Raw genomic sequence first — 17229 nt, forward strand, 5'->3', positions numbered from 1 at the left:
TTTTCCTAGGCTCCAGACTGACTTGCCTTCTTCCTTAAAGTTGGGCATATTTACAGACAATCCAGTTGTTTGAGTCATAGCATTTGATATATTAATGTTGATATACTTTTTCAAAATTAAGTCAGGCCAAGTTTATTAAAAGAAGACTAATTCCATAATTCTTCATTTGCAAATATTAGATTATTCTACCTACATTTCTTCTGCATAAGCTGGACACAAAGTGTAAAACACTATACCAGAACCTGCAGATACAGTTTTCAGATAGATACATGATGTAAAGGTATTTATAATCTAGTACTTACAGAAGAATTACAGAGATGACTCATCCTATGTATTACCTATTATGTTTTCCTGATCTTACACTTGAGAACTTAATTCCAAATTCTGGTTCTCCTTGTACTGACTACATAGTACATGATACTATTCAATTAGTGAAGTCACTAATTAAAATATTTATTTAAAATAGTTTAATATTTTATTTACTATTTTAACTTTTTAAATATTTTCTGAATTGAATTATAAGGAAAGCTTTCAGACATATGTATGCTATTAACATGGTTAAAATATACTATTAAAGAGTTTGCTCATATAATGGGACAAAGGAGTACCTCTTAGGATTGTAGTGAAGATTAAATTTATTGATAAAAAGCCTACTAAATGGTAAATACAAGTGTTTATTATTATTATTCTATCATACATATTTTGTAATTGATTTTGATTGTGGTTATAGACAAGAATATTTGTTTTGAAATGTGATACCATTTTAAATTATAAAGACAGTCTCTAAAAAATGTTGTAGAACATGTAAAAATATAAGAGGAAATAAGTAACACATAACTTATTTTACTCTGACAGTTCATAAAATTTGCATCAGAACATTTCTGTATACATGTCTAATTGAACATTTCAGCAATGTGCTTACAAAATCCAGGCTGCTTTTTTCACCTAATAATATAATGTACATACTCTCCCATGTTGTTAAAAATATGTTGTAGCCGAGTGCTGGTGGTTCACACCTGTAATCCTAGCTGCTCAGGAGGCTGAAGATCATAGTTCCAAACCAACCCAGGCAGAAAAGTCCTTATGAGACTCTTATCCCCAATTAACCACTCCAAAACACAGAAGTGGTACTGTGGCTCAGGTGCTAGCCTTGAGCACAAAAAAGTTCAGGGACAGCACCCAGGCCCTGAGTTCAAGCCCCACAATCGACAAAAAAAAGATGTTGTAAGCATGATTTTTAATACTCATAATCTAAAACAGTCATCATAGTAGACATATAAATACATACCATGTTGTAGACTGATCTTGTTTATTTGAAATACATGGATGAGAGTTGATCACACTGAATCATGAAGAAAAAAATCTGAACTAACCAATAATAAGTAAGTAATAATGACTGGTTAGTAAACAATGTTTCAGGCCAGGAATGTGGCCTAGTGGTAGAGTGCTTGCTTAGCATGCAGGAAGCCCTAGGTTCGATTCCTTGGTACCATGTACATAGAAAAAGCTGGAAGTGGTGCCATGGCTCAAGTGGTAGACTTCAACAAAAGAAGCTTAGAGACAGTTCCCAGGCCCTGAGTTTCAAGCCCCAGGACTGGCAAAAAAAAAAAAGTTTCAACAGCCAAGAGCTGATGGCACATGCCTCCTACCTACTCAGAAGACTGAGATCTGTCTGAAGATACTGGTTTGAAGCCAACCCTGGCAAACAAATCAAGACCGTCATATCAACCAGCAAGATGCTCAGGTGTGGCTTTTTTTTTTAAGAGGAGGTGTCACACTGTTTATATCGGCATTTTAATTTTGTTTTTGTTTTGTGATGGTCCTGGGGCTTGAACTCGGGGCCTGGACCTTGTCCCTAAGCTTTTTTGCTCAAGACTACTCTGCCACTTGAGCCACAGCTCTACTTGGAGCATTTTTGGTGCTTAATTGGAGAAAAGAGTCTCACAACTTTCCTGCCTTTGTTGGATTCAAACCATGATCATCCAATCTCAGCCTCCTAGTAGCTAGGATTACAGGTGTCACTGGCCTCCAGCAATATTTTAAATATTAAAAAGCAAACATATAATGGCATATACTTCAACATTACAGCACCACAGAAATCCTTGAGCCATGAAGTAAGTGAATTGACATCAAGTAGATTATTAAAGTTGGAGATGGAAAACCAGAGTTTGACAAAAACTGTAGAAGAGCTTCGTAGTACTATGGATTCTGTAGAAGACAGCACTTCCAAAATACTGAAAATAGAAAAAGAAAATCAAAGACTGAATAAAAAGGTAAATAAAATGTAATGTTTATTGTAATGTTAAGCATATGTAAATATAAATAAACAGCATGCTTATTTTCTGTTTTTAATGTATCCTTAATATTTTTAACTTACAATAGAATTGTCATACACTTTATGTAGTAAACACTATAACTCTTAATCAGTTTTAACAATTATTAACTTACAGTCTTATCTCATTTGTACCCCTACCTACTTTGCCTGTAGCAAATCCTAGAAGACAGCATATTATTCATTAACAAAATAATTGATACGTATACACAAAGAGACACACACACAAAGTAAGGATTGTTTTACAAGGACAGTGACATCACATCTAAAAAAATTAATTTTGGCCAGGTGTTTGGTGGCTTACACCTGTAATCATAGCTGCTCAGGAAACTGACATCTGAGGACTATAGTTCGGAGCCAGCCTGGACAGGAGTACAAGAGACTCTTTAACAACCAAAAGCCTGAAGTGAAGCTGTAAAATCTTAAGTGGTAGAGCAGTAGGTAGCCTTGAGTAGAAAAATTCAGACAAAATCCAGGCCTGAGTGCAAACGCCAGTACCAGCATCACTGAAAACATTACAAGAAGGAGTAGGAGAAACACTAGAGTTCCTTGGCACAGGAAGAAACTTTCCTAAGAAAGACCCAGAAACAAAACAAATCAAAAGTAAGGTTGGACAAGTGGGATTGCATAAAATTGCACAGCTTCTCCATAGCAAAGGACATAGCTAGCAAGATAAATAGACCACAGATTTGGAGAAGATTTTCATTAGCCATATAACAGACAAGGGCCTCAAATCTAAAATATACATAGAACTCAAAAAATTAAGTCCCCCCCAAAACAAATCCTCAAAGAAACAATTACCCCATTAATAAGTGGGCTAATGATTTAGACTTCTCTGAAGAGGAAATAAGAATAGCCAGTGGATACATGAAGAAATGCTCAACATCCTGGCATAAAAAAAATGCAAATCAAAACAAAATTGAGATTCCATCTCACCCCAGTTAGAATGGCCATTATCGAGAAATCTAATAACAACAGGTGCTGGCAGGGATTTGGCCAAATAGGAGTGTAATCTTGTTCAACCACTCTGGAAAGCAGTATTGAGGTTCTTCAAAATACTAAACATAGAGCTACCCTATAACCCAGCAACCCTACTTCTGGCCTTTACCCAAAAGATCACAAAGTCATACTAAAGCTACCAGCACAACCATGTTCATTGCAGTATTATTTACCATAGCTAAAATATGGAATCAACCCACATGCCCCTCATTGTATGAATGGATCAATAAAATGTGGTATAGCTCAGTAGATATCTGCATATGATCATATAATGATATACCTAAGCAAAATTAACTCCAAGATATGGAAACAAAGAGGTTTTTCATTGTTGTTATTTGTAATGTACTATGTGAAATTATTTATTTTTTCTTTCATTTTTCTTTCCTATGGTTTACCCCCTGTTGTCCCTGTATTTGATTTTGTTACCCTAGGTATTGTATATGCATTTATCTGAATCAGGCAGGGGAACATCAAAATGGTGAGACAAAGGATAAAGAACTAACCAGTGCAACAGCAATACTTACAAGACAACATGTTTGAAATTAACTAAACAACTCCAGGGTTGGGGGGAAGGGAAGGTGGGAGAAAAACAAGGGAGAAGATAACAAGTATGACAAGAAATATCCTCACTACGTATGTAGCTGTAACCCCTCTGTACATCACCTTGACAATAAGATTTTAAAATAGATCTATAAATATAAAAAACTTCAAAAACAACAAAAAAACGTTGGCTTAAGTAAGAGCTATCACAAATTACTCAAAGGGACAACTTACGTTAAGAAAGCTAGAATTGGTTTGGGCTGGGAATATGGCTTAGTGGCAAGAGTGCTTGCCTCGCATACATGAAGCCCTCGGCTTGATTCCTCAGCACCACATATATAGAAAAGACCAGAAGTGGTGCTTTGGCTCAAATTGGCAGTGCTAGCCTTGAGCAAAAACAAGCCAGGGACAGTGCTCAGGCCCCGAGTCCAAGCCCCAGGACTGGCAAAAAAAAAAAAAGAAAGAAAGGAAAAGAAAACTAGAATTGGTTCTTTCATATCCTCCTGAGGTAACTAATAATTATAGTTTGCTTTAGTGTCATTGGAAACTCATGGATTTAAAAATATTTGAAGCTTTTCAGTTCTCCGTTTATCTTAACATGAGCTATTGGGAATCTGTTCGTAAACTGCTCCTTGAATACTTAATCATTAGCTCAGAAAAATGTGTTTAACTCTCTGTAATGATAAAATACTCTAAAAGATCATCTTTAATATTTTCTGTCAAAAGCCTGGAAACAGTCATTTTCCCCAAAAGTCTTTCTTTTTAGTAGAAAATAGTACTTAGAGATGACAATTAAAACCTGATTATTTTTTTTGGTCAATTGTGGGTCTTAAACTTAGGGTCTGGTCTCTGTCCCTGAGCTCTTTTGCTCAAGATTAGTGCTCTACCACTCTCAGCCACAGCTGCACTTCCAGTTTTTAAGTGGTTAATTGAAGATGATAGTCTGAGGGGGATGGGGGACTTTTGTGCCTGGGCTGGCTTTGAACTGCGATCCAGAGATTTCAGCCTCCTGAGTAGCTAGGATTACAGGTGTGAGCCACTGGAGCCGGCTGAAACATGAATTTTAATATAAACAGTAAATTTTAATTATGTAATGAGCTGAATACTTTTGCATCCTTTCCTGACACACATGCACATAATTTTGTGCAAATAGATTATTACCTTAGAAGACTGGGATGTAGTTCAGTGGCAGCTCGCTTGCGTAGCAAGTGCAAGATCCTGGGTTCAATCTCCAGTATCAAAAAAGAAAAGAATCTTACCTCAGAAACATATGTAACTATGAATTCTTGAATCCTTGCTTCTGAGAAGTTCCTAGGTGTAATGCTCATTTTTTGTTGTCATGGAACTATCCTCTGAGAACCAGTATTTCAGATTATTGAGATAGACTCCTGGATGTTTTTGCAAGATTTTTACTATTTCCTTTAACATGTGAGACTTTGGGGGAACAATGAAGGCCAAGTTATAACATCTTTTCTTGATCTTTTAAAATTACTTGGTTTAAATATGTTATATACTAATAAAATTATCCACAATGTGACATACCTTTAGCTTGAAATTGCTATTCTTTACTATTTTTTTAATCACCACTATTATTTATTTACTTTTTATTTTTTGCCAGTCCTGGGCCTTAAACTCAGGGCCTGAGTACTGTCTCTGGCTTCTTTTTTGCTCAAGGCTAGCACTCTGCCACTTGAGTTACAGCGCCACTTCTGGCCATTTTCTATATATGTGGTACTGGGGAATCGAACCCAGGGCTTCATATATATGAGGCGAGCATTCTTGCCACTAGGCCATATTCCTAGTCCTCACTACTGTTATTGTATCTTTAAAATACACCAATCAAATTTAGAGCTAGTGATGTAGCTCAGTGGCAGAGTGCTTAAAGTATTGTTAATTCAGTAGTTATCTTTTGTTTTGACAGTTTGCCTGTTGGAAAATATCTAATGTATTGTTTTATAATTTACTTTTTCTTTAGGTTGAAGTTCTTGAAAATGAGATTATTCAAGAAAAGCAAAGTCTTCAAAATTGTCAAAATTTAAGCAAAGATCTAATGAAGGAAAAAGCTCAGCTTGAAAAAACAATTGAAACACTTAGAGAAAATTCAGAGAGACAGGTTCGTTAATTTTTTACTTCAAATAATGTATTTCAAAATTATTGCCAGAAGTTACATTAAAATATGTACAAATAAAATGTTTCTATAGAATCAGGGCTGGGAGTATGGCTTAGTGGCAAGAGTGCTTGCCTCCTACACATGAAGCGCTCAGTTCGATTCCCCAGCACCACATATATGGAAAACGGCCAGAGTGGGCGCTATGGCTCAAGTGGCAGAGTGCTAGCCTTGAGCAAGAAGAGGCCAAGGACAGTGCTCAGGCCCTGAGTCCAAGGCCCAGGACTGGCCAAAAAAAAAAAAAAAAGTTCCTATAGAATCAAAGAGAGTTCTTTAGATTTTAAAGTAGTTAAAGTAATTTCATTATCCTGGGTCATCCACCACCACACCACCCCTCAAGTCAGATTCACTTACTTGTAATCACCAACAGCTGAAAATTTTTAAATGGAAAGTTCCAAAAATTTGGTAAGTTTTAAAAAGAATTTTGAGTAGATGAAATCTCAAGATTTCCTGCTCCATCTTTTCTGGAATGTGAATCTTCCCTTTGCCGAGTATAGTTGTGCTGTATATACTATTTATGTATAGTCATTTTTTAGCTTCATGGTTATTACATGTCTATCTATGATAGCATCACAGTGTTTATTTATTTATTTATTTTTTTGCCAGTCCTGGGCCTTGGACTCAGGGCCTAAGCACTGTCCCTGGCTTCTTCCCGCTCAAGGCTAGCACTCTGCCACTTGAGCCACAGCGCCGCTTCTGGCCGTTTTCTGTATATGTGGTGCTGGGGAATCGAACCTAGGGCCTCGGGTATACCGAGGCAGGCATTTTAAGTCACCCCTAAATGTAAGAGTAGTGATATAAGTAATTCACATATATCAAAGAAAACCCATTAAGTGCTTCTTTTAAATAAAGGTCTTGATCCAATAAGGAAAAGAAGTATGTTGAGATTGTGGAAATATCCAGTCATTTACTATTAATCTTTGTTTTTTTGCCGGTCCTGGGGCTTGAACTCAGGGCCTGAGCAATGTCCCTGGCTTTCTTTTGCTCAAGGCTAGCACTCTGTTTCTTGAGCCACAGCACTACTTCTGGCTTTTTCTGTTTACGTGGTGCTGAGGATTTGAACCAGGGCTTCATACATGCAAGGCAAGCACTCTACCACTAAGCCACATTCCCATCCCTACTGTTAATCTTTTACTGTTCCTAATGTATAAATTAAATGTTATCATGGCATGTGTATATAGGAGAGAACATGATAAGCACAAGATTTTTGTACTGGTCACAGTTTCATTTTTTCTACTAGAGGTCTTAGAACATATTCCTCATGGATAAAGAAGGAACTGTTGTATAATTTAACCCCATTTCCTACCCCTCGTATTTTTAAGCATTTGAAGAGAAATCAGAATTTTTTAACATTGCCCACATGCTTAATAACAATCTAGTATAAAATGTGCTAGCACCTATGCTTTCCAGTGTCTATAGAATAATACTACAGATTCTAAAGGCCCTTACTTGAGTAGGAAAGAAATGTAGCTGTACTCTGACCCTACTAAAAAGGAAGAATATGGCAGCCCATATCTTGAATACTATTGAATTTGTTTTCAACTATTTATTGCTGTTATTTGAAGAAACAAGTATGAATAGGTTAGGTACATTTTTCTCTATAGAGTATGGAATAAAAATTCTAAAGTATACATCTTTCACAAACTTCTTAGAATTAGTGAACACATTACATTTTGAAATCCATTATACTAGGGCATGGTATCAACTAGATGAATTTGTTATCAGATGTATCATGATTTTATTTGTTAAATTTTCACTAATTAGAATTCTTTTTAAGAATGAATACAGGGCTGGGAATATGGCCTAGTGGTAGAGTGCTTGCCTTGCATACATGAAACTCTGGTTTTGATTCCTCAGCACAACATAGAAAAAACTAGAAGTGGTGCTGTGACTCAAGTGGTATAGTGCTAGCCTTGAGCAAAAAGAAGCTAGGAACAATGCTCAGGCCCTAAGTTCAAGCCCCAGGACTGGCCAAAAAAAAAAAAAAGAATGAATACATAGATGTACAATGTATACATTGGGAGGATCCTTCATACTACAGGCATTGAAAAAATAGTTTAATAGAAGTTAAACTATACATCTTCAAAGAGATGTGTGGGTGTATCTCACCCTGTATTTATATTTGAATTTAAAACATGTATAAAAAAATCTGAAGGTCATTTTAGTAATAAATGCAAACCAGGCATTAGTGGCTCATGCCTGTAACCCTACCTGAGATCTGAGGTGCAAAGCCAGCCCACGCAGACAAAACTGATAGTCACTTATCTCTAATTAACCAGCAAAAAAGCAGGAATTGAAGGCATGTCTCAAGCGGTAGAATGCCAGCCATGTGTGGAAATGCTGAGCAAGAGCAAAAGGCCCTGAGTTCAAGCCCCAGTACTGGCACAGAAAAAAAAAAATAATAGTAAATGAACGTGTATTAACTATTCACTTAGACTGAACTCTCTAAAGAATAACCTGACAATACATATGCAAAGCGATCTTTCAGAAAATATTTATGAGAATTCAAAGTAAGGCATATTGTAGCCTTATATCCTCTAGCACATAGGTCTGTGTTTCTGGAAGGTAAAAACTATAATTCACAATATGTAGTTTTCCTCATTACAATTTTAAATTTTCTTTATGTTTCTTGAATTAGATTAAAATATTGGAACAGGAAAATGAACATCTGAATCAAACAGTGTCTTCTTTAAGGCAGCGTTCTCAGATCAGTGCTGAAGCAAGGGTAAAAGACATTGAAAAAGAAAATAAAATTCTCCACGAATCTATCAAGGAAACAAGTAGCAAGCTAAGCAAGATTGAATTTGAAAAAAGGCAAATTAGAAAAGAATTAGAACATTATAAAGAAAAAGGAGAACGAGCAGAAGAACTTGAAAGTGAGTTGCAGCATCTTGGAAAAGAAAATGAATTGTTACAGAAAAAGATAACCAATTTAAAAATTACTTGTGAAAAAATTGAGGCCTTAGAACGAGAAAATTCAGAGCTAGAAAGAGAAAATAGAAAATTAAAAAAAACATTGGATAGCTTCAAAAACCTTACTTTTCAGTTAGAATCCTTAGAAAAAGAAAATTCCCAACTTGATGAGGAAAATTTAGAACTTCGACGAAATGTGGAATCTTTGAAGGGTGCAAGTATGAAAATGGCTCAGCTACAATTAGAAAACAAAGAGTTAGAAAGTGAGAAAGAACAACTTAAGAAAGGTTTGGAGCTCATGAAAGCATCTTTCAAGAAAACAGAACGTTTGGAAGTTAGCTACCAGGGATTAGATACAGAAAACCAAAGGCTACAGAAAGCTTTAGAAAATAGCAATAAAAAAATCCAACAATTAGAAAGTGAACTACAAGACTTAGAGATGGAAAATCAAACATTGCAAAAGAACCTAGAAGAATTGAAAATATCTAGCAAGAGATTAGAACAGCTAGAAAAAGAAAATAAATCATTAGAGCAGGAAACATCTCAACTGGAAAAGGATAAGAAACAATTGGAGAAGGAAAACAAGAGACTCCGACAACAAGCAGAAATAAAAGATATCACATTAGAAGAAAATAATGTGAAGATTGGAAATTTGGAAAAAGAAAACAAAACTCTTTTTAAAGAAATTGGTGTATACAAAGAATCTTGTATTCGTCTCAAAGAATTAGAAAAGGAAAATAAAGAGCTTGTGAAAAGAGCAACTATTGATGTAAAAACTTTGGTTACATTACGTGAGGTAAGCATATTTACCAGAGTTTGACATAATTTTTATGTTTTTAATCCGTTATTTTAAGTTTTATTGGAAACATTAGAAATTCTGTTTGATTCAACAGAACTTGGAAACTACTTTCTAGGTTTCTGTCTCGGTTAAACTAAAAGTAAATCTAAATAAAATGTCTGAAGGGTTGTAGTATTAAGATTCTTTGGGGTCTCTATTACATTTTAGTTTCAATCTCTAATTTCAAAAATAATATTAAAATATTTAATCAAGATGGATGCAAGTACCTCACACCTATAATCCTAGTTACTCAGGAGGCTGAGATTTGAGGATGGAGGTTTGACCCCAGCCCAGGGAGGAAAGTCCATGAGATTTTTGTCTCCAATTAATCACCAAAATCCAGAAGTGGAACTGTGGCTCAAGAGCAAACAGCCTTGAGTGAAAAGCTAAGGGACTGCACCTAGGCCCTGAGTTCAAGCTCCAGTACTGGTAACCAAGTCATGCCTTAATGCTCCTTTAATTTTATACACTGCTGGTAATTAAATATTAGCTTTCTGACAGAAAGTCACATTTCTGCTACGAGATAGCAGAAAGTGCATGTCTACTACAGAGGTATTAATAGGGACTTTTCATTTTTTTCTTTCTGTTGTTCTGTAGTCTTACAAACATGCACAACAGTTTTCTTGGCCCAATCTTCCAAGAATACCCTCTAGTTTTTCAGATCACTATCTTAAGCCTCTTTCTTTTAAGAGAAGGGGCCTTGTGGTGGAAGGAGTATTAATGTTTATTTTTTTCTTCATACTTTTCAAACCTAAGGTGCATGTTTGTTTGTTTGTTTGTTTTTGTTTTTGCGAGTCTTGGGGCTTGAACTCGGGGCCTGGGCACTGTCCCTGAGCTTCTTTTGTTCAAGACTAGCATACTCCACTTGAGCTACAGCTCCACTTCTGGCCTTTTCTGTTTATGTGCTACTGAGGAATCAAACCCAGGGCTCCATGCGTGCTAGGTAAGTACTCTACCACTAAGCCATCTCAGCCCATTAAGGTGCATTTTTCTAAGTATAGAGTTTCTCTCATTAGTCTTTTTTTTTTTTTTTTTTTACCATTTTTGAGTATTTTTCAATTCCCCGATATAATTACATTACTAGGCTACAACTGTTCACAATTACCACCGGGATATTCACTTATATAGAACTATTTACCACGGTCAGGCTTATAATTCCTTAAAGAGGCTATATCTGTCTTTAATCAGTAGGCAGACATTTCTTTTGTCACTTAGTTTTTAACATTATGATTAAAAAGAAGTATTAGCACAAGAAAAGAAGGAAAGAAGTTTATTTCAACTGGAATACAATGTGAAGCTTAACTATTGTTCAGTAGTTGTTTATGTACAGTAGCTTGGTCTTAACAGTACTTGTCTAGCATGCCCGAAGCATCCCCCTTTCCAAAGTCAACAAATCAAAAAACCAAGAAAAGAAAAAAGAAAGGTTTAATGATAATATTTCTATCGCTCCTGGTTCAAAATTACTTTCCTGCATCAAAGTAATGGGAATCTTGATTTATTTTCTGATATGTTATGTTCTTGACACTTAATTGAGTTGTGTATTCTTTTGAAATAAGGATTTGGTCAGTGAAAAATTGAAGACTCAACAAATGAACAATGATCTTGAAAAATTAACTCATGAGCTTGAGAAGATAGGGTTAAATAAAGAACGCCTCTTACATGATGAACAAAGTACTGATGACAGGTGAGTATAAAGTCTGGCAAATAGTTGAAATTATAATTCCAGATATTTATTATTGAGGGTTTTGTTTTACTTTGTTTTTACTTAAACAGCAACTTCTTCTAGCAGCAAAAGACATTATGTACTTGATCATCTTTTTTTTTTTGGGGGGGGGGTCAGTTTTGGTACTTGAATTTAGTGCCTGGGTGCTGTCTCTGAGCTCTTTTGCTCAAGGCTAACATTTTACCACTTTGAGCCACAGCTCCACTTCTGGTTTTCTGGGTGTTAGTTGGAAATAAGAGTCTCATGGACTTTCTTGCCCAGGCTGGCATTGAACTGCACTCCTCAGATTTCAGCCTCCTGAGTAGCTAGGATTATAGGCATGAGCCACCAGAAAGATATATAAGGAAAAAGAACCAAATAAAGAGACTCTAATATTTATGTGAGGAAAAAATCTCATATAAGTAAAAATACAAAATAGAAAACAAGATGCCACCTAGGTAGCAGAAGATTAGAGGCTGTAATTTTCCTGTGAATAAAACATCAACAATGAACAAGCATTCTTGCAGGAAATACACAGGCATTTTGTTTTTCATTTGTGGACTTAAGAAATTGAGGGAGAGATAGGAAGCATGGCTCAGTTGGGTGCCAGCCATTGAGCAAAGGTGTCAGGTATGAAATTTGAGTTTTAGTCTTGGATCTAAAAAAATAAAAGAAATGGAAAATAACAAAATACATTGAGAAAAGTGTAAAAAATGAAGAGTTGACAAACAGTATTTTAAAATAGCTGATATACTTTCACCAAGGCTAATGCTCTACCAATTGAGTCACAGTTTGACTAGCCTTCCTAAAAATTATTAAAGCATGGGCTGGGGATATGGCCTAGTGGCAAGAGTGCTTGCCTCGTATACATGAGGCCCTGGGTTCAATTCCCCAGCACCACATATACAGAAAACGGCCAGAAGTGGCACTGTGGCTCAAGTGGCAGAGTGCTAGCCTTGAGCAAAAAGAAGCCAGGGACAGTGCTCAGGCCCTGAGTCCAAGCCCCAGGACTGGCCAAAAAAAATAAAATAAAATTATTAAAGCAGATAAAGGCTAAGGGTATTGCTCAAGTGATAAAGTATCAGCCTTGCAGGTATGAGATCTTCAGTTCAAGCCTCACTATTAGATACATACACCCAAATTGTATTGTGTAGTCTAGATGTTAATTAATTGGAGTTTTTGATATAATTTTATTTATCCATTATATAATCATCCATTATCCATTATAGCATTTAGAGAAAATTGATACTTACTGTTTAAGATTTGCTTGTATAACTTGAGAATAGAAAAAATAGTATAAATTGATACTTAGAAAGGCTAGATCTTAATAAAGAGAATTTTTAGATACCGAAGTCAGGCTACCATTATTAACACTACAAGTATTTCACAAGCTCATACTTTATTTGGTTTAATCAGAAAGTTAAGTGCTAATTTGGTTTGACTACCTTTTTTTTTTTTTTTTTTTGGCCAGTCCTGGGCCTTGGACTCAGGGCCTGAGCACTGTCCCTGGCTTCTTCCCGCTCAAGGCTAGCACTCTGCCACTTGAGCCACAGCGCCGCTTCTGGCCGTTTTCTGTGTATGTGGTGCTGGGGAATCGAACCTAGGGCCTCGTGTATCCGAGGCAGGCACTCTTGCCACTAGGCTATATCCCCAGCCCTTGACTACCTTTTAATACGTATTAAATATTAATATTAGATGTTAGTCTAGTACATGTTAATATATACTCTATTAATACAGATACTTAAATACTGTAAGCACTCTATTGTCCAATGACAGTCTTTATTGAGTGTTAAGTTTTAGCTGTTTGCTAGTCCTTGAATAAGTACTTTATACATTAATGTCATAGGCAAATGCTTGATAAAATGAATAAATCCATTTCTTTCCTCTTGATTTTAGTCATATAAAACTAGGATAAATATTTTTGGACTTAGAACTTCAAGATCCTTTTTTTGAGTACTGATTTTGTTTGCTGGTTTTGGCATATGTACATGTTTGGTTTTTTGAGGTAGAAACTTGCTATGTAGCCTAAGGGGCCCTAGGTGCCTAGGACCCAGCCTTTGTGCCAGTACCAAGGCTTGAAGTCAATATCTTATGCTCTTGCTCAGCTTGCTTTTTAGAGCTTACTCTCTATTACTTGGGCATTGCTCCAGTACCTAGGCTAGCCTTTGAATGCACTATGTATTCCAGGCTGGCTTACAATCCTGCTTCAGCCTCTCAAGTGATGGGTCTATTGGTATGCACTGGCTATTATTTGTTCTTTGACAGTCTAGGCTGTAATTTAGAGCTCTGTTTACTAACCAATTTTTATTGCTTTCTAACCAGGAATAGTTTTAAAAGAGAAATAAATCAGTAAAACAAAGCTAATTTAAGCTGCCTCTTAAAAGGACTTCTCTATAACTCATTTATATAATCAATGTCGTGGTCATAAATTGTCTTTGAAAACAATTTTCTGACCTCTGATGATGATTTATTTTACTTCTGTGCTTGGACAGTAGGTACAAACTTTTGGAATCAAAGTTAGAATCTACTCTTAAGAAATCTCTTGAAATAAAAGAAGAAAAAATTGCTGCTTTAGAAGCTCGATTAGAAGAATCCACAAATTATAACCAGCAATTGCGACAAGAACTTAAAACAGTAAGTGATTTTTTTCAAAGTAATTTTAACTATACTTTATCTTAAAAGTATTTGGACAGAAAAGTATAAAATGGACTATGAAAGTTCAAACATTTTACTAATATTTAAATTATTCATTCATTTTTTTTTTTTTTTTTGCCAGTCCTGGGGCTTGGACTCAGGGCCTGAGCACTGTCCCTGGCTTCTTCTTGCTCAAGGGTAGCACTCTGCCACTTGAGCCACAGTGCCATTTCTGCCCATTTTCTGTATATGTGGTGCTGGGGAATCAAACCCAGGGCCTACATGTATATGAGGCAAGCACTCTTGCCACTAGGCCATATCCCCAGCCCAAATCATTCATTCTTTTCAGAAACTTGAGCATGTTCTTTACAATATGAATATAACATCAATATGCTATAATGTATTCAGTATTTGATAAATGATAAAGGTCCCTTTGTACATTTTTTCATTAGGAAAACTCACTATGATACTGACAATTCACTCTGGCATTACCTTCTATTGAAAATTGAGGTAAAATTTTGGTGGGCAAAGATAGGCCTAATGAGTTTACCACAAAGAGGAAAGTATGGTCAAAGAAGTAATTATTTCCAGGTCTATTTGCTTGTCTTCTTTTCCTTTTGGAAGGCAGTTGTCATGTTCTTTTTAATGCTATTTAATAACCATCGTAATTTTGGATGGATATTGTGTATTTGACTAAGAAATGGCCTTTTAATTAGAGCTTTTTTTATCTTTTGCTGATTGTTGAAATCTCAGAAATACATTATATTTTTGCTTTAAATGGCTCAAGGTTGGGCTGGGAATGTGGCTTAAAGGTAGAGTGCTTGCCTAGCATGCACAAAGCCCTGGGTTTGATTCCTAAGCACCACATAAACGGAAAAAGCTGGAAGTGGCCATTTTCTATATATGTGGTTCTGGGGAATCAAACCCAGGGCTTCATGTATACAAGGCAAGCACTCTTGCCACTAGTCCACATTCCCAGCCGGAATAGAGGTTTTATATTTGAAAACAATGTTGTTTTTAAAAGTGGGGACAGTAGGAGGATGACAGTCCCTTACAGATTTAAGCTTAAATTATGTATGTTTAACCTGACTTCTAAACATGTTGATAATTCAAAACCTCTAATTAGTGGTTACAGATGATGAGCTTATGAAATAGATTACTCTGTTCAAATGACAGTATTTGTACTAATTAGGTCTGTTTTCATATACAGTGTTTAGAATTACTTGGTAAGTGCTTTCTGTTTTTCTCATAGTAAGTAAAATGAAACATAATGGTAGAATCTTGTTCTGGTTTATTCTTTCTTTCATTCTTGCCATTATCCCAATAGAGATCTTTTGTTCAATCCAACATGTAGGCAACATTTAGAACTACTGAGTATACTGTAGGAAATACAAGTAGATGGCAGGGCAAGGAAGAGATAGGTCTCTTCATTGTCTGAAATTCATCTTTCCAGGAAGATGAAGCAGAGATTCACACTATATTCACACGATATGGAAAAAAGCTACCCTAGCTTTGACAGCAGTCATTACCTATTGCAACTCTAAAGGCATAGATTTAATAAGATCGGTATGGTTCACATTATAAGAGTTGCTGCATGCAAAGAATTCAGTTACATGACTTTCATTAGGTATTTATAGTTCTCCAATTCCAGATACAATTTACCAAACAGGTTATTTTGTTAGATGTATTATTTCCTAGTTATGTTGAATAACTTCTGAAGAATAACTTCAGAAGAAACAGTTAATCAAAGTATCAGTGAGTGGTATGCTAGTGAGCATAGTACCTTCCAAAGTTAAATTTCTCGGGCTGGGAATATGGCCTAGTGGTAGAGTACTTGCCTCGCATACATGAAGCCCTGGGTTTGATTCCTCAGCACCACATATGTAGAAAAGGCCAGAGTAGCGCTGTGGCTCAAGTGGTAGAGTGCTAGTCTTAAGCAAAAAGAAGCCAGGGATAGTACTCAGGCCCTAAGTCCAAGCCCCAGGACTGGCAAAAAAAAAAAAAAAAAAGATACACACACACACACACACAGAGTTAAATTTCTCATGTGGGAAGTAGAAAACTTGTTTTAGACCATTGTTACTAATGCTTGTCACAGATTTTTTTTCAATGAATATATTTTGTTCCAGAAGAAATTCTAGAACTTAGAATTAGCAAAAAATAAAAATAATGTTAAGCTGAAACTACATGCCAGATTTCAGATTTCTAAAATGTGTTTAATGTCTTGAATTTCCATCTCCGTAAGCATTATCAATGGAATGCCATAAAAATCAGCCTCATGGAGCTACTTAGCCAGAAAATGGCTGTAAGTTGGTATATGTATGTTCAAAATTTAAAAGTTATGAAATCTAATTCCAACATTGTCTTCTACTGTCAGTCACTTGGGCATAAATTCTATGTGTATGAATGATGTGGTAAAGATGTAACAGATTCTGGAGTTTAAATAGTATAAGCCTAAAGTAGTATAGCAAAGAAATATTGCTTAATATGACCTCCCCAAAAGAATAGAATAACAAAAATGCTAAAAATAGGATAATCTAAACAAAATCTAAAAGAAGGCAGAAAAGAAGAAACGGAATAAAGTACAGATTAGGCAAGTAGAAAATAGTAAGAGGGGGACTGGGAATGTGAATTAGCAATAGAGTGCTTGCCTAGCATGCTCGAGGCCCTGGGTTTGATTCCTCAGTACCACATAAACAGAAAAAAAAGCTGGAAGTGGTGCTGTGGCTCAAGTACTAGAGTGCTAGCCTTGAGCATAGCTTAGGGACAGTATCCAGGCTCTGAGTTCAAGTTCCAGGACTGGCAAAAAAAAAAAAAAAGTCATATGACCACTATAATATCAATCTAATGATGTTAGTCATCTATTGTTATAAGAGTGTTAAAATCCTAATCATTTTAAGATAAATTACAGCAATTATGTTCATATCAAGATCTGAATAAAATTATTAATAACAGTTCATTCTTAGTAACATATCTTTAGAAGAGCAGATATTTATAGATACTTAAGTAACTTTAGGTATCTTTTTAAGACTGAACTTGTATAACAAATCTCTACTTGGTTTTTACACAGGAATCTGTGAAATTCCTATATTGGCTACAGTATA

At 35.7% G+C, this 17229-nt stretch overlaps 1 protein-coding gene across 8 annotated transcripts in view; it reads left to right on the top strand.

The window, feature by feature from the left end:
• The window catches only part of Ccdc88a (coiled-coil domain containing 88A), a 108869-nt gene that overhangs the window by 58455 nt on the left and 33185 nt on the right, over window positions 1-17229 (top strand). For 7 of the 8 annotated variants that reach the window (XM_048352899.1, XM_048352901.1, XM_048352903.1 and 4 more), the window contains exons 13-17: window positions 2089-2273; window positions 5847-5984; window positions 8677-9747; window positions 11346-11473; window positions 13984-14125. In XM_048352899.1, the coding sequence (XP_048208856.1) occupies window positions 2089-2273; window positions 5847-5984; window positions 8677-9747; window positions 11346-11473; window positions 13984-14125 (1664 nt within the window). The remainder of the gene's footprint in view (window positions 1-2088; window positions 2274-5846; window positions 5985-8676; window positions 9748-11345; window positions 11474-13983; window positions 14126-17229) is intronic. The other variant, XM_048352900.1, reaches the window with a different exon arrangement.

This window comes from Perognathus longimembris, chromosome 8 (assembly GCF_023159225.1).
Source record: "Perognathus longimembris pacificus isolate PPM17 chromosome 8, ASM2315922v1, whole genome shotgun sequence".
In the NCBI taxonomy this organism is placed as follows: Eukaryota; Metazoa; Chordata; class Mammalia; order Rodentia; family Heteromyidae; genus Perognathus; species Perognathus longimembris.